Genomic DNA, 25,280 nt, shown 5'->3' with positions numbered 1-25,280 from the left:
CTCTTCGCTCAAAAAAATCACCACTCGTTGGAAGAATCGTGAGGTGGGTACGAGGCTTTAGGCATAGCAAATCAAGGTCTAATTAGTAAGTCAGTAAACCAGGTGTGCAGTGTCCAGCAGGGCAGTCAGTATGTTCACTTAACCTCCTTGCCGGTTTTCCCGACCTGAGCTCGGGGTAGAAAAAACAAGCTATTAGCGGTGATCCCGAGCTCAGGTCGGGGTATGCATTGCAGAGCCTTACTTGTGGTTGTGGAGTCCCGCGCGCGATCTCGCTGCACAGCGGGACTCCAGCCTCTCTCCCCGACAGTGTGGGGTCTTTCCCTGGCCGCCGGGATCCCCCATGTCCCCGCTATTCTTCCGGGGATCCGGCAGCCAGTTGTAGCAGCGCAGCCGTGGTGGTGGCAGCAGAGCGATGGTGGCAGCGTGACGTCATCGGGGGCGGGGCTAATATTGAAAACTAACTTCTCTATATTAGAGAAATATAGAGAAGTTCGTTTATATGTATATTAGCGCCATCTTGTGGACAAAGAGAAAACTGCAGCCCAGGAGCCCAGGAAGGTACATTTTTTTTTATTTTGCTGCAGATCTCCCTGCCAGAATGATTTTTTTCAGGTTTTAGGGTCTGAAAGAGTGAAAAAAAAATTGCACCGCTTTTAGACCCTAAAATCTGGAAAGAATCAGACCGCCAAGGAGGTTAAACATCCAATTGTCCACAAAAGTTAGATTTTTTATTTTAAATTGCCTTGTACGTGATTGGATGCATTAATGGAAAACAGGTTCACCGAATTGCTTTTCATTTCACATATCATTTAGCAAATTACCCCAACGCATGTTTATTATTTGCATGGGTGAATCTAATTATCAGCGTTCAAGACATTTGTGTCATGCTAGTAGTTGATTAACCTCCATTTGAACGCAATATTTAAAATTAAAGATGAATTTCCACTACCCTAAAAACATTCTCAAAATGAGCTGTGCATAACGCAGCAAACGAAACTACAAAATGTGTGTGTGCTGCGCAATGCATGAGGAATAAGGAAAGTGTCACCCACCTTGGGTGGCTCACTAGAGGGGCAAGTTAGTTACTTTACAGTATGACTGTGGAGAAAGTGTAATTTAGGACCTTAGATTCTTAAACCTTACAGTGAGTAAAAAAAAAAAGACATAGGCTAGTACTAAGTAGGATTGGGACTGTACACTTAAGTGTTTTCTCATCATGTCATATGTCAGGACCATCGCCTAATTCAATTCGGCTCTGCTCCTTGACTCAGGACCAGGCCCCCCTTGCCCCTGCCTCCGTCTTTTTGCGACAGTGGGGGTCGTGTGTGTGGTCTATTATTATGCCCCTCCTTCACAGATATGCTGTTAGTTATAGCTGTGGTTTCCTCCCATATCCAAAAACATACAAGTTAATTAGCTTTCCCTTAAATTGGCCCTAGTCTGCAATCGAAGTGGTAAAAAAAAGGCGCATGCAGCAAGTGGACTAATTTGGGGCCGCCATAGGCACCAATGTAAAATATTGGCATTTGGGCGCTGGAGCGGAAATATGGGTGCCCGGGAAATAGCTGAGCATCGTGGGCGCCCAAATGCTGATATTTTTAGACACCTATTGCAGCTCCTGAGAATTTGCTTTTTTTTTTTTTTTTTCCATAACTGAGTCCTGGGGATAGAGGAGGTCAGGTCAAGGGCCCTTTTCCACTAGGCAGGGATGCGATTATTATTTGACGGACTCGTCTACAATGGACATATGATTGTGGTAGGGAATAGACTGTGAGCTCCTCTGAAGGACAGTTAGTGACATGACTATGTACTCTGTAAAACGTTGCATGAAGATGTCAGCAATATAAACCTTAAAGTAAAGGTCCAAGGAAAAAAAAAGATCCACTTACCTGGGGCTTCCTCCAGCCCGTGGCAGCCGTCCGGTGCCCTCACCGCAGCTCCGGAGGCTCCCGGTCTTCTCCATTGCAGTACCGTCCTGATGACGTCGGCCAGACCACGTGACCCGCGCGGCGGAGTGCAGAAGAGGCCGACCCGGAACCTGACTTGGCGAGGTCGGGTTCTGCAGCAGAGAAGACTGGGAGCCTCCAGAGCTGCGGCGAGGGCACAGGACGGCTGCCACGGGCTGGAGGAAGCCCCAGGTAAGTGGATCTTTATTTTTTTCTTTCCTTGGATGTTTCTTTTAAATACAAAATAAAAATAACTAGGAAAACTTTAATGTTTGGACTTGAGGTTTGACATATCTGGTCCCACCAAGGTTTTGGGTGTAGATGTGGACCTCATTTTAGGCTGTCCCACAAATGTTCTTATAAATTTCTAATACATTTTGCACATGCTTCACCCCTGCTCTGGAATGCCCTCCCACAACACGTCCGTCACTCTTCAACCTTTGTTACCTTTAAACGTGATCTCAAAACTCACTTGTTCCGACAAGCATACGCTCTATCTTAGGCCACTTCCCTTTTGTTCTAAGGCCAAATTGCACTTCTACTATATTTCCTAAAACACACTGCTCTATATATTTATTGTATGCTGCCCCACCTCTTGTTTCCCTATTCCTTTAGATTGTAAGCTCCCAAGGGCAGGACTCTCTCAGCCTTTTGTATCTTGGAATTTATTATACATTTTTTATCATGTTGCTTTTGCCACTGTCATTACCAGTTATGTATTTTGTACCAATTGTGTATTTTGTGTAATTTCTGTACTTTGTACCAATTCTGTATTTTGTATATTGGTGTATTCCATTTGTCTGAATTATTATGTACCCCATGTTTGTTTCTTACTTTGTACAGCGCCACAGAATATGTTGGCGCTTTATAAATAATAAATCAATAATAATAAAAGTAATAATACAGCAGGCAAGCATAGCAGATTGTAGAGCTTGGCAGCCTAATGTACAGCGTCAGGATGGAAATTACAGACACTGAAACATGTAGGCTGCATACACTGTGTACTTAGTAATAGCACATTTTCACGTCTGACTGGAGCGTACCTTTAAGTTGACAGGCTCTTTGTGCGCACAGCCTAACGTCTGTATTTCCTAATCAGCACTGAGGCTTTCAAATTGATTCCACCAAATAAGCGTTAATCTGAGCTGTCAGGGAGGTAATTAAAATGCCATATTCCCAGTTACAGCCTGGCGTTCCTCTGCTGCACATTACAGGCAGAAACCATCACTTGCTAATGGAGTTATAGTCTAGCGGTTGGACGCTGGGAGCAATAACCTGGTCCCTGCTTGTGGAGAGCGTCGTGTTTTTGCATCGTGTCTGTTGTGGGTTGCACTACACCGATAAAGACGACATTTGGAGAGACAGTGCGTCACGATAACCTGCCAAATGAGCCCCTTCAGTGATATCAGGAGTGTGTTAGATTAAAAGAGGTTTTAATATTATTTATCCGCTGTATAGAACCAAGCCGGAAATAGGCAGACCTTAAAGCAAAGCTGAAGCCAAATAGTGAAAGCAGCTTAGCAAACAGCAAAGGAAACTGGTGGCAAGGCTGTAAAATATTCACACAGCATTACCACATATTGGGCCCGATTAACATACTGCACAGGCAATATTACTAGTACTGATGCAAGCACAGTACCGCGCCTTGTTCAATTAGCGCAACCTGAGGTACATAGGCAGCTCACGGCAATTGTGCATGCATCAGGCCCATAGCCTTTAGCTAGCTGTTCCCTGAAACGGTCCTTCATGATCAGGTTGGGTGACAGCGTGGCAGCAGTCTCTACACAAGCAAACGTTCTTTTTACTTTTCGGAGCAGCATATATTGTCCTACACAGAGGGGAAGGGGGGTGAGGAGCAATCAACTAAATAAGTACAACATGCCTAGTTGCAAGGAAGGCATCAGACTCCCCTCAAATGAAAACACTGTAACAAGAGGGTTGTCTGTTACTGGGGGTCCTCTCACAGAGATGCTCTGCTACCGGGGGTCTTGTCATAGATCCGCTGGCTGTTACTGCAGGCATGTTACAGGAGTTGTTTGTTACTGGGGGCCCAGTCTGACTTACACATCCTGTCTTTTACATAATGGGATTGTCTATCATAGAGAGTCCTATCTGTTATGGGGGTCCTTTCAAAGGGGTCCTGTCATGGAGTTGCTCTCTGTTACCGGGGGTGCTCTTTGTGAAAGGGGGGGGGGGCACCCTGTTACTGGACAATTGCTTTTGGAGGTTTGTATTTGAGGGGTTGACTGTTACTCAGGTTTGTCAAGGGGAAAGCCTTATGTTCAGAGGACTTGTCATGAGCAATATCTGTTACTGGAGTCTGTGAAGGTGTCTGGTGTATGCTTCTGAATTATGTAATTTGGTAGAAAAGCCTGCCCTATTTTGTTTTGGAGCTGCCTAGTTGTTATTCGAGGGACATGCTGCTTCCTAGTTATTTAGGGTCTGTATTTTCAGGGGGGGGGGTACAGTCATTTGGGGGGCATGTATACACTGACTTATAGCCATACTTTATTCGTACAGGTCATGCTTCACCTCAACTTGGATACACCTAATTCAAGTTGAGGCTACACTTTATAATGTTTGGACGGTTTGACCGGCCAGCTAGGATGCAGTTTTAATGTTTGCCATAGGCACTGTTTTTCTTAGATACGCCACTGGCTGACAGGCAAATGCACCACCTGCAGATGCCATGTGAAGGAGGCCTTAGAATGCACAGAACATATTTCCGTCCTTCTCAATGCATTCTGTCTTCATGTGAATTCATAAACACAAATGCATAGCTTGGATAAGCATGTTTATGGCTGGTGAGAGGAAAAACAGTGGAATGTTCCATATCTACAGCTTACATATAAGGATAGAGGCGCCAAAGTGTAGAAATATATATAAACTTCTAATCGTTAAAATAAGAATGAGAGGTAATCTCTTACCTCTCCCGATGACAAAAACCCATATCCTATTCACCTTGCTGCAAGACACTGTGTATTGACCTGAGGATGCAGTGGTGTTTTTGTCGTCAAGAGAGTTAAGAGATTACCTCTCACTATTAGAAGTTTATATATATTTTTACACATGGGCGCCTCCATCCTTACGAGCACCCAGATAAACTTCCTTTGGAGGTGATAGTTTTCCCTAAAAACGACAAACCCTGGAGAGCAACCATCCATCTAGCGGACCTTAAACCGAGCGGGGATGGTTACTTTCCCACTGGCTTATATGGTGGTTGCAGGGATCTGCAACCCACTCTTGTGAGTATAGCTGTATATACTTACAACTTCCCATTTATTAACGATACTACACCATTGGGCTCCTGGTCTTTCTGTTTGCCTAGGTCTTCTTGAGTACAAAGTAACCACAAGGATCACTGAATCCCTCCCTTACCTATAGCAGTCATTCAAAGGGACATAATCTGGCTAAAACAAAACCTTGGTGAAGCTATCATCATCTCATGTCACGTTTTCAGTTGCTTCAGTGTTCAATGTAACTGGCAGCCAACCCCCTCTCCTCTCTACCACCAGCAGTAGAAAACCAACCGATTGTCAACAGAAATTCAGGAAACAGGCCTCAGAAGCCTCGTAATCTTTATTTCACGGCTCATTACCTCATATAAATGTGTGGAAAGCAGACACAAGGCGTGCGATGCATCATAATAGCGTTTTATTAATACCTCATCTATGCTAATTTACTCAATCTAAAAATATGCTTTTACGCTCTTGAAAGTGCGCTAATTTTTCATCTCTCCCTTGATCACGCATTAGCTGTTTTGACAGAATTCTAATTTAATAAACATTTAGCACAATCTTTATGAAAGAACATTAGTCTCATTTAAAAGCATCCAATTGTTTATTTTGAGATGTTGAAAGGAATAAATAGAACCATTTCAAACTTTAAAGGCTGGTTCACATGGCCTACTGCCGGCGGCTCATGACATCGTTTGCCGGTGACTTGTCATTGTGACGCGCTTTGAGTCCCTAGGGGATATTGTAACTGCTGCTGATGGCAGAATATATACGTAGGGTCAAAGAAATCTTGATCAACCGTGGTGCTTGACTTAGACCTCAGTCACATCAGGGCCGTTTCTGTGTGCTTTTCACAGCGCATTGCCCTGTGCGTTTTGCAAGGTGTTGATTTTTCCATGTAATTAAATGTGCCTCGTTCACATCTGTGCGCTGCGCTGAGCAAAAAACGTAGTGTTGCTTGCATTTCTGTGCATTGAGCTGTAAAGTGCACATCAATGCAAGTAAATGGGTGCGCTTTTTTTTAACGCATAGAAGCGCATACAAGTGCATAGAAGCGCATGCGTTTTTTAACCCCTAATTAAAAAAAAATATTTTCATATGAAAACAAAGCTTTATTGACAACTGCCACTGCTACAATAAGCAAAACCTGCTTAAAGAAAGCACATCGCGATGCACTGAAACACGCACTAAAGCGCGCACAAACACATGCATTTTTGACCATGCATTTACACACAATTCTCACCGCACCTAATGTGAACAAGGCCGTAATCACGGAGGTCGACCTTAAATGACATGGGATGAACCTTACCATTCATCTCAATACACATTGTGGTGGATCCCGAACGGTAAACACCGGCAGCCATCCATCTAACTTTTCCTAAAGGATAAGTATACTTTTTGCATTCCATATTGCCCCTGAAGAAAATAAAAGCTACCAGTTGCCAGTAATGAAATAATCAGCTGCCATCAGACTGATTGGCAGCTAACAGCGTTCATTTTCTTATAGCTACGCAATCTTAAAGAGGAACTGTAACCAAGGATTGAACTTCATCCTAATCAGCAGCGGATACCCACTTTCCTATAAGAAATCTTCACCTTTTCTCGATTAGATCATCAAGGGCGTCTGTATGGCTGATATTGTGGTGAAAACCCTCAAACAGTGTGTTGTCAGGACCTAGGTCATGACAGTTTCCTGTTTGTGACCCTTGTTGCATTGTGGGAAATAACAGTTCTAACTGTCAAAAAAAACAAAAAACCAGTATCTCCCTGTGTGCATAGGTTTATCTATTAGTCCCCTTTTACACTTAATCAGTTGCTCTCAGTTAAAACTGAAAGAAAACTGATTTTCAAAGTAATGCCCCTGTTTTCCTATGACACAGTTCACACTATATGTGTTTTAACTGAAATCTTTTTCACAATACACTGCTATGGAAAAAAACGCATACTAACGCACACTAACGCATACCAACTGATTAAGTGTAAAAGGGCCTTTCTTGATCTCTCTTCTATGTTTTGTTTTGTTTTTGTCTCAATAGTTTTTATTTGGTTTTAAAGCAAACAAGAAAACATATATGCATTACAATGTAATATTAGTATCATAAAATACAACAGTGCAGGATTTTACATGACACATACAGTAGGATCTACAGTAGATAATGGTATTATTTAATAGTAGGTTATTGGTAAGACTACAATTCCTATACAAGATTCTAAAGTGAGACTCGTTTGTGGGTATTGCCCTTTAACAAGGAAATTGGCCTTCCATTAAAAATAGCATGAAGGGAGAGCATTAACTGACTTCCTGGGTTTTGATCTACTATTGGGAGTCACAAGTCACATCTCCCTGGGGACTGCAGAATTAGGCTATTTCTGTATAAACAAATACATTTGCATAAACATATCTAGCATGTTGTTGTGTTCCAGTATCTTAGGTATGGGACTATTACTTCACTTGAGGTATTAACCAGGCTGACTAAGCTTTATGATAAAATGTGTGTGTGTGTGTGTGTGTGTGTGTGTGTGTGTGTGTGTGTGTGTGGGGGGGGTGTTCGGGGGGAGGCTCTCTTCTCTGTTTTAACTTCTCACTTTGCAAACCTGCCTAAAATGCACAAACCTCCCCCTCAAATACTCACCGAGGCTCCATCAGTGTCTAGCAGCCTTTCTGAATCACCTAGCGGGCTGCTATCGGCTTTCCAGCTACAGGAAGGCTGCTAGACATCGCTGGAGGCTCAGTAAGTATTTTAAAAGCATCAAAACCTGCAAAAATTTAAAGTCCCTGTTATCCGTCAGGCACAGTTTTTGCTTTACTTCTGATGAATCCTTCTTTCCATTATTTCCTCAGCTACTACGGACTGACAGTATGGTTCCCAGACATGATCAAACACTTGCAGAATATTGACTACGCTTCACGCACCAAGTACTTCTCCAACGAGAGGGTGTACAGCTTCAACTTCAACTTCACTCTGGAAAACCAGGTCCATAAAAATGGAGAGTACCAGAACGACAAGTAAGATATATTTTTGCTGTTGATTATGGGTTGAAGGGGAAAGGAGACAGAAGAAAATCTGCACATTGTCAGGTACCACCCTTCAGAAGCAGGAAAATTGGGCGCCTGCTATCACCAGAAACTTAGACGCCACCATAGGCGCTATCATAAATTGCTGGTATACTATGAGACTTGTGTGCCTTGGCGCCCGACATATAGGGGCCCACTATCTACTGGGCGATGTGGGTGCCGAAAAGAATATTGTAATTGTGGCAGGTTGCCGCCTGGGGGAGGCGGTTAAAGTTGGGCGGGGGGGGGGGGGGGTGTTTTTAAGAGTTTGAGGTGGTTAAGGTTAATCCTGAAAGGTGTTTTTAAAGGTTGGGCGAAGGGGTAGGGGTGGTTTAGGTTAGACATGGGGGGTTTAAGGTGTAGGCATGGGGGGATGGTTAAGTTTAGGCATGGGGGGGTGTTTGTAAGGATTAGGTGTGGGGGCAGTTAAGGTTAGGCATGGGGGGAGGGTGTTTTTAAGGGTTAGGCGTGGCAGGGGGGTTAAGGTTAAAGGGAACCAGAGATGAACGTTTCACACAAAATAAACATCTCAGTTGATAGCTTGTAAAGAATAAATGCTCTACCTGATAATTTTGCCGCTCTGGTGTGCCTTTTTTTAGTGTTTTTTATCCATTATTGCTCCAGAAAAAATCAAATATGGCCGCCGGCTCATATCACTTCTGCTTCCAGGTTATGAGGTGTTCTGGATGTGCTGTCTAGGCTATATGAGACTAGGCTGCTATCTAGGCTAAATGCAGCCTTTCATCTATGTGCTTTCATATTGGTATGATCTGCCTGTAGGAAGTGTCACTGATAATAACTGCATTTTCATTCCTATGAGAATCTAGTGCACACAGAGCACACAGGGATCATATTACAGCCACAGAGCTTCTCTCTCAGGAGCAGCAGCCCCTCCCAGTCATCACAGCTCTCAGTATGCAAAGCAGAAGATCTAAGCCAGGAGGGGGAAGGCTTGGGCTTGAAAGGACTCCACAGAGTGACTCAGCTATAATGATTCCAGGTCAAACCTCGACTGAATAGTCGGTGGATTCTTATCACAGTTGCTAATAGACTAATTAAGCAGATAACAATGAAACTAAAAGCAGGGTAGGTGTTTACTGTCATGTTCCCACTGATAAATGTAATAAAATACATGAGGGTGCTTCATCTCTGGTTCTCTTTAAGCATCGATAACTGAGAGTTCGGTGTGAGAATAATATCAGGCTAAGTTGTTGTAAAATACTGTTATTATTTACCAATATTTTTCTATGGCAATTTACACCTTTAAAACATAGAATATCGGGAAATTTTACAGAGAATCTACTAGCCGAAATGTGGCACCTAAATTTCCTTTCGCCCCTTTTTCATGCATGCCCACCCTTCCTCTAGATTCTATGAGATTCTGAGAGAGGAAGTGACTGCATACAGCTGCTGGGTTTTATTTCAAATACCACATGCTGTATGATTGTAAGACACACTGAGATTCCAAACAAAGCAAATTAATTTAGTAGAACAAATTAATATTTTAATATGAAGAGGCAAGTCAGTCCATGATACATTACAAAAATCACTCAAGTTATATCAGTTATTACTGCAATGCACTTTTAAATCCCCCTTAGCTTGACTACAAAGTTTGGCCAAAGTAGCCTATTCTAGCTCTATACTATGGCATGAGTCTGGACAATGCTTTAGTGGGCCTATAGTATATTTCCCCAATTTATCAACAACAAAAGAAAATTTCTCCAAGTCAGAACATGCATATTCTATTAATTTTGGGATTATCTAATGCTTAACCACCCTGGCGTTCTATTAAGATCGCCAGGGCGGCTGCGGGAGGGTTTTTTTTAAATAAAAAAAAACTATTTCATGCAGCCAACTGAAAGTTGGCTGCATGAAAGCCCACTAGAGGGCGCTCCGGAGGCGTTCTTCCGATCGCCTCCGGCGCCCAGAATAAACAAGGAAGGCCGCAATGAGCGGCCTTCCTTGTTTTGCTTACATCGTCGCCATAGCGACGAGCGGAGTGACGTCATGGACGTCAGCCGACGTCCTGACGTCAGCCGCCTCCGATCCAGCCCTTAGCGCTGGCCGGAACTTTTTGTTCCGGCTACGCTGGGCTCAGGCGGCTGGGGGGACCCTCTTTCGCCGCTGCTCGCGGCGGATCGCCGCAGAGCGGCGGCGATCAGGCAGCACACGCGGCTGGCAAAGTGCCGGCTGCGTGTGCTGCTTTTTATTTGATGAAAATCGGCCCAGCAGGGCCTGAGCGGCAGCCTCCGGCGGTGATGGACGAGCTGAGCTCGTCCATACCGCCCGGTTGGTTAAAGGACAACTGACGTGAAAGGGACATGGAGGATGCCATATCTATTTCCTTTTAAGCAATACCAGTTGCCTGGCTATCCTGCTGATCCTCTGCTAATACTTTTAGCCATAAACCCTGAACAAGCATGCTTCAGGCACTACTGCAGCCAAATAGATCAGCAGGGCTGCCAGGCAATTAGTATTGTTTAAAAGGAAATAAATATGGCAGCCTCCATATTCTTCTCACTTCAGGTGTTCTTTAAATACCCAAGTCTTATTACCACGGAAGTAGTCAGTGAGCTGATTAGACACAGAGCTTAAGAAATATTAAAAACCATTGTACCTCGTACCTTTAGTGTCACTGAATGCTACACATACTGTAAACTGACTCAACTTAGCATAATTCATAGTTTCTACCTGACTCCTAAAAGACTTTTCTAGATGGGGTTTAGGACTAGTCCTGCTTGTCAACAGTGCAGATCAGGAGATCTTCTAGTACACATGTTGTGGATGCAGGAAGCCTCTGGACTACCCAGAGCCTTCCCTCTACTGAGGTATCTATTATTTATTTTTTCACTTCAGGTTCACATTAAGGATAAGTAGATAATTCACATCTACATCTAGTACTAGAGCCCAACTCTGTAACAAGATAAGCATAAACAAAATAGGTACACAATTCCAAAAGATAGTGGCCACCATAAGTGACACTCATTTCAGGCCAGCTTCACACTGCGGATTTGTGGTAGGGGGCCCCACTGCACCACCAAAAACAGGCCTTCGGGGATTACTGCATTAGTATGCGGTAATCCCCATCCAGCAGCCAGCCAAGCAGGAAGTGATGCCCACTTCCTGTTGGCAAAATTGATGACCTGCTCAGAAGTGTATAGTTAAAATACGCTTCAAAGGACGCGCGATGTGTAAAACTGCAGCGCTTCACAATAGACTTACATCACTTCTGGTCAGCTGCAGGAGCCACACGGTAATGTAGGTATGCTTTTGTGTTAGATAGGATACTTCCGGCCCAGTGATTTTCCCCATAGACTTTCATTGCCTTAGCGGTAGGCTGCGGTAAAATGCCGCACCGCGGCAGTGTGAAAGGGCCCTAGCGGTATGGTATTTTCCCTCATCAATGCAAGGTTTAGATTTATATCATTCTCTATGTGGCACGGCTTGGGTGAGTAGAGATTAAAAATGACCCTGAAGTGAATATAAACTTATGAAATAATTAATTCTCTGTGTAGTATGAATGATAAGTAGAACATTAGTAATATAGAATTAGTCTCATATTTTTATTTTCAGTTTAGTGGCTTAATTTTTAAGATTGCATTAGACTGTCACAGTTGGTGTTTAGAATCCACACCAGGAGCGCAGCAATAGGGGGTGCAGAGGTTGCGACCGCACCAGGGCCCTTGGGCCAGAGAGGCCGCGAGGGGCCCTCCCTCAACCACAGTATTTGCTCTTTATTGGTACTGTGCTGATAATATTCAATTCTATAGATGCTTTGAATAGTAGTGATCCTTAATACACCGTTCCCCATCCCCTTCTTCCACGTCTGACACTACGGTTGTCCTTCATTGGTTTTGGTGCACCGTATCAATTGCTACGTATATCATGCTTGGGGGGCCTCAATGTAAAACTTGCACTGGGGCCCACAGCTTCATAGTTATGCCACTGATTCACACTCGTGTTTAGGTGAAAGAGAAAGAATAATAATGACCTTTTGAACTTTCCTGCACTTAAAAGGCAACGGAAGTGAGAGGTAAATGGAGGCTGCGATATTTATTTCCTTTGAAAGTCTGGCAGTGCTCCAGGTCTATTTGGCTGTAGTAGTGACTGAATCACACCTGAAACAAGCATGCAGATAATCTTGTCAGATCTGACAGTAAAGTCAGAAACAGCTGATCTGCTGCATGCTTGTTCAGGGTCTATGGCTAAAAGTATTAGAGGCAGAGAATCAGCAGGGCAACTGGTATTGATTAAGTGGAAATAAATATGGCAGCCTCTATATCCCTCTCACTTCAGTTGTCCTTTAAAACCTCATCAAAAGCCTTATCTCAATGTTTCTCTGCTGTTTCATCCTCTATTTACTTTTCAGGAAACCAGACTGAATTTCACTAGTCTTTTGCATAGATAACACTTTTTGTTTTTGAACTCTTGCTGTACTGGAAACATAAAGGGACTTCAGAGAATTTCTTCCCAGGGCTAGTATTATACAGTGGCTTGCAAAAGTATTCGGCCCCCTTGAAATTTTACACATTTTGTCACATTACTGCCACAAACATGAATCAATTTTATTGGAATTCCATGTGAAAGACCAATACAAAGTGGTGTACACGTGAGAAGTGGAACGAAAATTATACATGATTCCAAACATGTTTTACAAATAAATAACTGCAAAGTGGGGTGTGCGTAATTATTCAGCCCCCTTTGGTCTGAGTGCAGTCAGTTGTCCACAGACATTGCCTGATGAGTGCTAATAACTAAACAGAGTGCACCTGTGTGTAATCTAATGTCAGTACAAATACAGCTGCTCTGTGACAGCCTCAGAGGTTGTCTAAGAGAATCTTGGGAGTAACAACATCATGAAGTCCAAAGAACCAACCAGACAGGTCAGGGATAAAGTTATTGAGAAATTTAAAGCAGGCTTAGCCTACAAAAAGATTTTAAAAGCCTTGAACATCCCACGGAGCACTGCTCAAGCGATCATTCAGAAATGGAAGGAGAATGGCACAACTGCAAACCTAACAAGACAAAGCCGTCCACCTAAACTCACAGGCCAAACAAGGAGAGCGCTGATCAGAAATGCAGTCAAGAGGCCCATGGTGACTCTGGACGAGCTGCAGAGATCTACAGCTCAGGTGGGGGAATCTGTCGATAGGACAACTATTAGTCATGCACTGTACAAAGTTGGCCTTTATGGAAGAGTGGCAATAAGAAAGGCATTGTTAACAGAAAGCATAAGAAGTCCCATTTGCAGTTTGCCACAAGCCATGTGGGGGACACAGCAAACATGTGGAAGAAGGTGCTCTGGTCAGATGAGACCAAAATGGAACGTTTTGGCCAAAATGCAAAACGCTATGTGTGGCGGATAACTAACACTGCACATCACTCTGAACACACCATCCCCACTGTCAAATATGGTGGTGGCAGCATCATGCTTGGGGGGTGCATCTCTTCAGCAGGGACAGGGAAGCTGGTCAGAGTTGATGGGAAGATGGATGGAGCCAAATACAGGGCAAACTTGGATGAAAACCTCTTGGAGACTGCAAAAGACTTGAGACTGGGGCGGAGGTTCACCTTTCAGCAGGACAATGACCCTAAACATAAAGCCAGGGCAACAATGGAATGGCTTAAAACAAAACATATCTATGTGTTAGAATGGCTTAGTCAAAGACCAGATCTAAATCCGATCGAGAATCTGTGGCAAGATCTGAAAACTGCTGTTCACAAACGCTGTCCATCTAATCTGACTGAGCTGGAGCTGTTTTGCAAAGAAGAATGGGCAAGGATTTCAGTCTCTAGATGTGCAAAGCTGGTAGAGACATACCCTAAAAGACTGGCAGCTGTAATTGCAGCAAAAGGTGGTTCTACAAAGTATTGACTCAGGGGGCCGAATAATTACGCACACCCCACTTTGCAGTTATTGATTTGTAAAAATGTTTGGAATCATGTATGATTTTCGATCCACTTCTCACGTGTACACCACTTTGTATTGGTCTTTCACATGGAATTCCAATAAAATTGATTCATGTTTGTGGCAGTAATGTGACAAAATGTGGAAAACTTAAAGGGGACCGAATACTTTTGCAAGCCACTGTATGTACCTGTGTTTATGTAATCATATCACATGTCACGTCAGGTACGCTTTTACGGGTACCCAGCTAAGTTATGGATGACTGGAACCACCAGGATTTAATACAGAAGCCTAAATAAACCTTAAGGACTCCTGCTAAAAACAGAACATAGCGCTTCCCTGACACAAGCCCTGTAAAGGATCGCCCCATAGTCTGCTGATTGCCTATTATAATTTGGTCTGTTAGACATTTGAAAGCAGGGGAGAGCCGTCTCCATCTCATAGAATGTGGCAGGATGTTATTATGGGGTTGACAGCGACATTTCACATTCTCTGAGTCAGGATGCTTCCCCCGGAATTCTATAGAAACAGATCTGGCAAAGCACAAAATGGCTGTAACCCCTTCATTAACTAAATCTCAGGCGTGCCAACTTCCAAGTGGAGCAGTAACCCATTAATAGCCTGGATATACTGCCATATAAGGATGTCACGCATTGCTGAAGGTCACGGCGTGCTGCCAGAGACCTATAAAATCTGAAGGCAGTATTTTTGGTGATTTATATCATGTCAGCATTGTCTGCAGCAAACATTACACAGGACATTAAACACGTCAAGCCATCCACTGTCCCCCAGCAGGGCACAAAGTCCCTGCTACCGTCTAATTTTGATTTGAAGCCAAATAACCTACCATTAAGTTTTTAGTTTGTTGAAGGAAGCCAGAGCACCCAGAGGAAACCCATCCAAGCATACAAATCCTGGTGGTTCTGGTTTTCTATTACTTAGCTGGGTACCCTTAAAGCGTACCTGAAGTGACATGTGACATGATGGTATAAACAAAGGTACATATAATACTAGCCCTGGGAAGAAGTCTGAAGTCCCTTTATGTTGTTGTTGCCTTCCTTTCCAGTTTTGAATGGGGCTTCAAATGACTTACCCTCCCTCCAATACAGGGCTCTAGATGTGCTATTGTGGCCACAGGGCTACATGTACAGGGGCTTCAGATGTGCTATTGTGGCCACACTTAGTACATAGTTGTATTCGTTCATCGAGTCCAACCAGGGTAAGAAACAAAAACACAAAAAAAAACCCACACAAATAAGTATACATTAGATACATTTCTCTCCTGAACCCTCACATATCCCAGTTGATCCAAGGGAAGGCAAAAAAAAACAAAAAACATTACAAGACTTGGCCCAATTAACCTTTAGGGAAAACATTTCCTTCCCCACTCCAGGTTGCAGTCAGATAAAATCCCTGGATCAACTCTGCTGGGATTCACCTAGTAATGTTATAGCTGTGGCTGTCCTTCAATGCTAACCTCTTTTAGATGAAGATATAGAATATATCATAACTACTTCATGTGGTAAAATACTCTATGTTTTAACAACCCTTACTGTAAAGAACCCCTTCCTAAATAGATGGCAAAACCATTTTTAATCCATGGGCAGTTCATGTCTCCTACACGACATGATTTGTAGTAACACCAGTGAATAAATTATTTTTATTTTGAATGCATGGTATATGTTTTGTTTATTTAACATCTATTTTACTGTAAAGACTGATATATACAATACAGCTGTAGTTTTTTTATTCTATCTGATACTATATGTAGTAAACCCTATTGCAAAATCTTGGAAACTTGCTAAAAAATTGGTTAATTTAGCAAACAAACGTATAAGATTTAGTATACAAACATCCTGATGATGCCAGTGCCTGTACCAGATAAGTGTGATACTTTTTAAAGCTTGCTATGTTTTAACCAAGTGGATCAATAAATTCACTGGGAAAAATTAGGAAAAAGGAGATCAGTCTTATCAGCTGACAGAATTGCAAAGTTGTGATTTGCTGCGTTTGTATCCTGCTTTGGCACATGATCTTTACCAGCAAATCAAAGCCTTACAAGGCGGGCTATCACCTGATCAGACTGATCCCGACCTTCTCCATGCATTCTCAAGCACACCGCCATCACTAAACCTACAATATCTTGTGTTATTTCCCCATTTTAGGATGTATGTTGGCTCATTGGAAAGGATGTTTTACAGCACCATGTTTTTAGGTTGCTACTGCTAGAATATGACAGAAATCAACCTTTGTTCCAACCTTTCATGTCCTCCTGATGCAACCACGTGATTGATGTCCAGCAAGGCCTGACTAATTCCAACTCCTACACTTTCAGGTTCATCGGCCTCAAGTTGAAATCTGTCATATTTGAGGACTCATTGTTCAAAGACTGCTACTTTGAAGACATTACATCTAGCAACACGTTCTTTAAGAACTGCACTTTCATCTCCACCATGTTCTACAACACAGGTAACAGATGGACCACTTATCGTCTCCTTCAGTTCTGGTCCTTAAAGAGGCACTGTCATGACATATATTAGAATGCAGTAAATTATTCAGGATACTCACATTCATGGTAGTGTTCCAGGTTTTAGCATCAGAAACAATTCCAATATCTTATCTATATATTGCTGTTTATAGGTATGTGGCCCCACCCTCCCAGTGATTCTTAGACTAGGCTGATTAGCTATGCAGAATTCTCCTCCCAGACCAATCTGGGATACCAGGTATATTTTGTACTGGCTTTGGAACTCTCAGTGAATAAACATTCCGCAGAAATCACCTGACAGGACTAAAAATGTACAACTGGAAGAGGAGGAGGGCTCCGTAGTGTAACAATGTTTTATTAAAACAAAATGCGCAATAAAAAAATCACTTACTAGATAAGTATAAAACCAAGCATGTAATTGGGCACATAGCCCTTCAATCCTTTCCAGGTGGGTGCAGCCTCAAACTACCGTGGCCATCGGAGTTGAGCAGATCTGGTGGAGAAAGGACCCTGGGTGCCAAACTGTGGGGTAAACGTGTGCTGGTGATGTTATTACACGTTTCGGCGTTCCATGCCTTCGTCAGATAACACGCCCAGCACCAGCACACGTTTACCCCACGGCGGTTTGTTTTAATAAACACTACGGAGCCCTCCTCCTCTTCCATTTTGTTTTTTTGCTTAAGCCTCCCAACAGCTGGGCTCTTCAGGAGCAGCTGGAGTGTGACTATCACCAGCCAACCACTGACACCGCCTCCGTAGCGCAAGATTTCGCATCATTGTTGTTAGGACTAAAAATGTTGCCACCTGTGATAAAATTCAGGATGTAAATTGGGCTGAGGAAAAATTTTACATTGGGCAAATGCTGACTAAATTATTTATTAATTAAAATTGTAAAAAAAAAAGGAAAGCTATTTTATTAACCACTTGCTGACCGCACACTCATACCGTGCGGCGGCAAAGTGGTAGCTGGAGGACCTGCCTCCCTAATTAATCAGGAAAGGCCGCTAACGCGAGCGGCCGTTTCCTGTTAGATCACGGAGCGGGTCTCCGTGAATAGCCTGCGAGCCGCTGATCGCGGCTCGCAGACTAAATATAAACGCAGGAGACGTTTGTCTCCTTTGTTTACATTGAACGGCGTAAGGAAGATCGGCGATCCCCGGCCAATCAACGTCCGGGGATCGCCGCCATGTGACAGAGGACATCCTGTCACAGGCTGCACAGGATGGATAGCGTCCTGTGCAGCCCCGATCACCGGGGGGAGAGGTAGGTAAGTGTATGGTGGCAGAACATCTGTGCCTATAGATGCCTGTGATGTAAATCTGGGCCTGACTGTACTTTTGATATTTAGGGAAAATCAAAAGCCCTAAAGATACACTCTTGGTCAAGTTTTGCTTTTGTAATCTCACCTACAAACGTAACACAAAATGGGTCTCCTGCATCGCACAGTAAGTCCTATGTTCAAATTTTTGCCAAGTTAGTACATTTTGTTCTCTGTATTTTCACAGTTTTTTCTCCCACATCCCAGAAACATTTCTCCAAAACTGACCTTAGGCACCAAACAGTAATGGTTGATTGTGTTGATCATACTTTTAGCCATGGGCCCTGAATGAGCATCATATCACATGTGTGATTCATATGCTACTAATGCTAGAATGATCAGGACTGCCAGGCAACTTGTGTTGCTTAAACGGAAATAAATATGGCATCCTCCATATATTTCTCATGTCAGGTTCCCTTTAACCTGTAAAGTCTGTCCCTGTTCATTGTTTCCGCTGTGGACTGCAGGCCACAAGTGGACCTGGCTAACAGGGACAGGAGGGTCACTACGCCTTCCTTTTAAAGAGAACCCGAGGTGGGGTTCTTACATCGCAATCCCTATACAGAGGCTGGATCTGCCTATAGAGGCCAGCCTCTGTTGCTATGTAGCTTCCTCCAAAGCCCCCCCCCCTGCGTGCTGTGAGACCCCATTAATCACAGCCGCGCTGTCGACACGCAGCGTGTCGCAGTGCGCTGTGTTTACCTCACTAATGCCAGTCTCGCCACTCCCCCGCCTCCTGAATCGCTCCGGACCCCGCCCACGTCCCTTCCCTCGCCGCTGATTGGAGGGAAGGGACGTGGGCGGGGACCGGAGCAATTCAGGAGGCGGGGGAGCAGCCGAGACTGACATTAGTGAGGTAAACACAGCCGCATAGCGCGGCTGTGTTTTATGGGGTCTCGCAGCGCGCAGGGGGGGCTTTGGGGGAAGCTAAAAAGCAACAGAGGCTGGGCTCTATAGGCAGACCCAGCCTCTGTATGTGGATTGCGATGTAAGAACCCCGCCTCAGGTTCTCTTTAAATATGGACTTACTGCAATATTACCACTTTCTAAATTAGGTTAATACTCTATACCGATTCGTTGTTACTTATTCCCTTTTATGGCAAACCCAAGGTTATTCCCAAGCATTCACAGGCACAAGGCAGAGTACAGAATCACCATTTCTTCACAATGGATGTAGGATTTGGTTCATATCCTGGATTATAAGCATTAGAAAGTTTGAGCGCACTCTCGAGATTCCTCCACCGTGCATTTATGCATGCTGCCAGTTTGGAGGTCACAGCTCAGGATTCTGGATGTTTAGCCTGCCTAGTAACACACTAAAAGTCTGAGTGTCTAGTGCAATCCCTGTACAGTTGGCAGCAATCTGTTGTTTATGGAGTTGGTGTCTCAGGCTCGAGAGACCACAGTTCAAACTTTGCTCTTCTGTAATCATGTGAGTAAAAGTCAAACTTAACAATTCTAGCAGCACCCAATGTATGTGAATTAACTGACTGCTTGACTGAAAAAAAAAGTGTAATAATAACTTAAAGCAAACCTGTGGGCTAAAAAAAAAAAATTGAGATACCAAAGTAGAGGGGACATTCTGGATGATCCAGAGGCTTCCCGTGTCCTCCCCAACCCCTTGCTGCTTGCTGGTACTCTCTTCTTTATGGCCGCAGTCCCCTCCATGTACAAGTGTGGCTGCACTGTGCCTGCATGAGTCCTGGGCACACGTACGTGTTATAAAACCGCCAATGAGTTGAGTGCAGGGTGAGCTGAAATGAAGTCTCCCCCTGGGTGCCGCTCAGATTCCTGGCGGTGTTAAATACCGGTGTTAAATACTATTGCCCATCTGAGTCGGAACAACTTGAAGGGAGAAGTAATTCAGGGTCTGGTGATCGGCAGAACACAGAATTACCCATGTGCGGGCCATGGAGTATAGCATTACTGCTATAGTGGTGCCCAACTCAGGCCCTCACATAGCGCCAAAAGCACCTGCTTCACTGGCCGCGCCTGCACAGTAGCATGAAGCTGCTTATGCATGGAGGAGAAAGGCATACACAAGCGGCCCTGTGCGACTACACAGCCACGGTCAGGGCATACTTATACTTTTAAGCTTAGTACACACACTAGATAAAAGGTGATGGGCTTGAACGATTTCTATCAATTGACATCTGCGATTGATGCGACGTGTAATAATTCTGTGCATATTGCAACAACACGGTCATGCGCAACACAGTGCTGTGGAGAAAGACTGGGACGGTTCATTCATAGTTCAAGCAGAAAAGTGGTGAATGTATAATTTGCACCAATGGTTGTTCGTGATATAGCATTTGTACACACAATATCAGCTAAACAATGATTCCCTGAAAGGATCTACCAAGACATTTCCTTCTTTGTACTTATAAACTGTCATTGGTCATTTGTTATCCAAAAAACGATTGCCTGATGCCAGTCAGAGATCGTTTGTTTCTAACTTTTATCTAGCATAAAAGGTGATACCACGGTCACCTGTATGACAAGGAGAGACCAGGAGCCAAATGGTGCAGTAATGTGAGTATTGGATGTTACATTGTAGTATAAGAGTATTTATACTCACAAAGGTGGGTTGCAGTCCCTGCAACCACCTTATATCGCCAACGGGGAAATAACGATCCCCGCTCAGTATTTAAGACCCTGCTGGAACTGGATGGTCGCACTCCTGGTTGGTCGTTCTTGGTTGTAGATAACACCACACCCGGAAGGTGAACACCCCTAAAGGTGTCCACCCCCCCCCCCAAAACCCCAAAGCACAGTCTCTGTTATCCCCTCAGGAAAGCTGGTTAGTTGAGACTTCTGGGTTGCTGTACTGTGTGTGCGTGTGGCCAAGTATCTCCTCAATATGTTCTTTATTTGCAGACTTGTTTGACTACAAATTCATCAACAGCCGAATCCTTAACAGCACGTTCCTGCACAGCAAAGAGGGCTGTCAGCTGGACTTCAGTGATGACATCAACAACGCATATATGATCTATTTTGTGAGCTTCTTGGGGACCCTGGCTGTGTTGCCAGGCAACATCGTGTCTGCCTTGCTAATGGACAAAATTGGACGACTGCGTATGCTGGGTAAGGAGATGACAACTCAGAACTAAGATTCTGATGTAAAAATGAAAAATGTTAGAAAAGATGGACACATGTACAGTATGTTTTTCAAGCAACCACAGCAAGGTGTGCCAAGCTGTGTAGGTGGACAGGGCCGAAAATATACCTATCGCTGCAATGATGGTGTTGTGACCAAGAGACTGGTCACCTGATCTTTATGGTGGGTGACGAGCTACGGGCGAGAGAATTGTTCTCACTTCCCTGGCTCCTGCATGATGTCCCTCCCACAAAGTTCCATTGGCCCTTGCCCCCCCCCCCCCCCTCCTGCATAGCAACAGAATACGTTGTTAGCCTGCCGGATAGTAACACATCTGTAAGCCTCGGCCCTGCAATGACGCCCAAAGGATTGCGTATCTTTCTGCTGGATGACATTGATCTTGCGTGTGGTGTGGTGACAAAGAGACTGGTGATCTGATCTTATGGTGTGGTGACAAAGAGACTGGTCGTCTGATCTGTATAGTGTGGTGACAAAGAGACTGGTCATCTGATCTTATGGTGTGGTGACAAAGAGACTGGTCATCTGATCTGTATGGTCTGATGACAAAGAGACTGGTCATCTGATCTTATGGTGTGGTGACAAAGAGACTGGTCATCTGATCTGTATAGCGTGGTGACAAAGAGACTGGTCATCTGATCTGTATAGTGTGGTGACAAAGAGACTGATCATCTGATCTGTATGGTGTGATGACAAAGAGACTGGTCATCTGATCTGTATAGTGTGGTGACAAAGAGACTGGTCATCGGATGTTTATAATTGGTCCAATTCTAAGATGTATACATTTGCATATAATTAAATACATTTTGTTTAAACTCAAAATCATTAACATTTCATTGGACCCATCTAATCCCAACATGATACAAGATGGCAAACAAAAGCAAAGTGGGACTTTAAAGGGATCTGAGCACTACATTTATAAATTAATAAAATATACAGTATAAAACAGGTTTGTAAATAGTGAGGACATAGGTAGGGAGGCTGTATACACTCCACCATCTTCTTCAGCAAGAATCGCAGCTACAGCAGGTTGAAGCTCCCACGGCGATGTCGCCAACATCAGAGACAAATGTTTCTCTAGCCCTATATAGGCTGTGACTGGTTGAGTTTTTTTTTCCTTCAGTGTATGAAAACCTTGCGATTAACTCATGCAAAATAAATCACCGCTTAAAGGACCACTCCAGCGAAAAAAGTAAGCAGTTAAAATCTGACAGAAACTACAGGTTTTGGACTAGTCCACATGGGGGATTCTTAAGGTTTTCTTTGCCAGACAGCCTCCCTACCCATTTGCACCGTGTTTTGTCAGTTACACTTAGCAACTGCCGTTCAGGAAATGCTTTTGAAATAAAATACAACCCTGAGAATCCCTCTTGAGGAGTCCAAAACATGTTGGTTCTGTCAGATCTTAACTGCTTACTTTTTTCTCTGGAGAGGTCCTTTAACTACTTTGGCCTCCTGGACGTACTAGCTACGCCCAGGAGGCCATGTGCGCGTCCGTGCGCTTCCGCGGCCGATCGCGCGCTCCCGGACGCGGTTCGTTAGCCTGGCAATCAGTGAATCGGGCTATGGTGCCCGATCACGGATTCCTCTCCCCCGCATAAAAAGCGACAGCTTCTCTCAGAAGCTTCACTTTTTCTGGCTTTTGCGTCCCCCATGCCTCTCTCTAAGCGTATGTTACGCTTAGAGTGACATCATGTAAACAAACTCATGGCCGCCATCTTGTGGCCAAAAAGTAAAACTACAACTAAAAGTAAAAAAAATAAAACTCAACACACATTTACACTCTAAGGCCTCGATTCACCAAGCGGTGATAACTCAGTTATCACGCCTAAAGGACTTTAGGCGTGATGACCTTTTCACCACTGAGTTATCACCGCTTTTTCCTGCTCTTCGCGCGAAGTGAGAGCGCGCGCAAAGTCCCATAGGGTTTAATGGGAGCTTCGCGCGAAGCGTCGGGTGCTGCGCGCGCACTTACGCGCGTACGCGCGAACGCGCGTACGCGCGGTGACTTCGCGCGAAGCCCTTCTTATCATGCCTAAACTGAGTTTAGGCGTGATAAGGGCCTTTTCACCACGGTGCTAACACTTTGCACCGCTTGGTGAATCGAGCCCTAAGACTACTGTTTACATCCCACCCTCCCCAAAAATACCCAAATAAAATGTTTAATATAAAAAAAAAAGAAAAAACATTACAATAAAAAAAACATGTAAATATTTACCTAAGGGTCTAAACTTTTTAAATATCAATGTAAAGATGAAATATTTCTATATTTTTTTTATTTTAAACTTGTAAATAGTGATAGATGCAAAACGGAAAAAATGCACCTTTATTTCCAAATAAAATATTGTCGCCATGCATTGTGATAGGGACATAATTTTAACAGTGTAACCGGGACATATGCGCGCCCCCGCTGCTGGCCGCTAGCCCACCGATCAGTGAAAGGGATTATAAATCCCTTTCGCTGATCGGACCCCCCCGGAGAAAAGCCGACAGCGTCTCTTCAGATGCTGCGGCTTTTCTGAGCTCTGGGCTCCTTTCTTCTGCCTGGGAGCGAGATCGATCGCTCCCAGGACTTTTTGATTCTGGCCATCTTGTGGGCAAATAGCAAATTACACCTGAAAAAAAAAAAATTCAAATTAAACATATAAATATATTTAAAAAAAACCCTGTTTACCTCCCACACCAAAAAATACCCACATACAAGTTTAAATTAAAAAAAAATAAATTACAATAATAAAAAAAAAAAAACATAAATAGTTACCTAAGGGTCTGAACTTTTTAAATATGCATGTCAAAGGAGTATATCAATATGATTTAATAAATTATGGGCTTCTAAACAGTGATGGACGCAAAACGGAAAAAATGCACCTTTATTTCCAAATAAAATATTGTCGCCATACATTGTGATAGGGACATAATTTTAACGGTGAAATACCCGGGGCATATGGGCAAATACAATACGTGAGTTTTAATTATGGAGGCATGTATTATTTTAAAACTATAATGGCTGAAAACTGAGAAATAATGAATTTTTTCCGTTTTTTTCTTATTCTTCCTGTTAAAATGCATTTACAGTAAAGTGGCTCTTAGCAAAATGTACCACCCAAAGAAAGCCTAATTGGTGGCGGAAAAAACAAGATATAGATCAGTTAATTGTGAGAAGTATTGATAAAGTTATAGGCTAATGAAGGGGAGGTGTAAATTGCTCGGATGCATAAAGTGAAAACGACTGAAGGCTGAAGTGGTTAAGCAGCGTTGACATGTTCGTCTTCAAATTTGGATTCTCGTTTTAAGTTCTTCCGATCAGAACACCCCGGTTCACACCTCTTTCAACGGCGCTTTACGTTGCATTTCGCATCTCTTCAATACTCCCTTCTTTTGGCTCTGAAAGAGGAAGTATTGGAGAGCTGGAACGCAATTTGGAGTGCAGCAACCAGAGACAGAGAGAGGGGTACGTTAACCCCTGGAGCTGTCCACACGCAGGTTTTGATTGGATGAATTTAGGATGTGAATCTGAATTCGAAGAAGAGATCACACTACTTTTAAGTACTTGATCATTAGACTTTTCATCATCTGTTTCCTGCAGCACATGCCTAGGAGACTAAATAACATGACATTCCAAGTGAAGCTTTAGCAGGGTAGGCAAGGAAACCCAAAAATAAACAGGAACACCAGGAGCCCGATCTGATGCAGTATATTTGGTATACATGGGGGGCAAGAGTAAAAAAATTAGTGAATTCGCCTCTAGGCTGTGAAAGGCATTGTCAATAGTGCTTTCCTTGATTGAGAATAAATTTATGAAAAATCATTCAGTTGTTTTTTCAGCACAATCAACAAAGCATTTCATGGCCTAGAGGAGTGAAACGCTGTCAGAATAAATACCAGATCAGCACTTGAACCAATCTTAGAGCTTAGTTCAACTGCTGATATGGCAGTTATGTTGATGGCGTGCTCTAGGACATGAAATGCATTGTCAATTGTGCTGTCCTTGATTCAGTATACAGCTATAAAAAAAACCCCATTATCCAGAGGGCAAGCCAAACCTACCATCTTTTTAAACAGAACTTAATTATTTTGTTGTCAGTTTGAGAGCCTATGCTAGTTGTTCCTTACAGATGTAGCATGGACTAAATCCTTCAGCTAGGCTTCTTTAGATCAATTAACTACAATTTAATTAAAAAAAAAAAAGGTTTTATCTGCAGAAGTCTCATTTG

At 43.4% G+C, this 25,280-nt stretch overlaps 1 protein-coding gene across 2 annotated transcripts in view; it reads left to right on the top strand.

Annotated features, from left to right (window-relative positions):
* SV2A (synaptic vesicle glycoprotein 2A) overlaps positions 1-25,280 on the top strand; it is a 241,764-nt gene that overhangs the window by 199,393 nt on the left and 17,091 nt on the right. For both annotated transcript variants that reach the window (XM_068253195.1, XM_068253194.1), the window contains exons 9-11: positions 8,025-8,189; positions 16,481-16,614; positions 20,829-21,035. In XM_068253195.1, the coding sequence (XP_068109296.1) occupies positions 8,025-8,189; positions 16,481-16,614; positions 20,829-21,035 (506 nt within the window). The remainder of the gene's footprint in view (positions 1-8,024; positions 8,190-16,480; positions 16,615-20,828; positions 21,036-25,280) is intronic.

This window comes from Hyperolius riggenbachi, chromosome 9 (assembly GCF_040937935.1).
Source record: "Hyperolius riggenbachi isolate aHypRig1 chromosome 9, aHypRig1.pri, whole genome shotgun sequence".
NCBI lineage: Eukaryota > Metazoa > Chordata > Amphibia > Anura > Hyperoliidae > Hyperolius > Hyperolius riggenbachi.
Note: the sequence above shows the minus strand (reverse complement) of the source record. Positions and strands in the feature narration are given on the sequence as shown.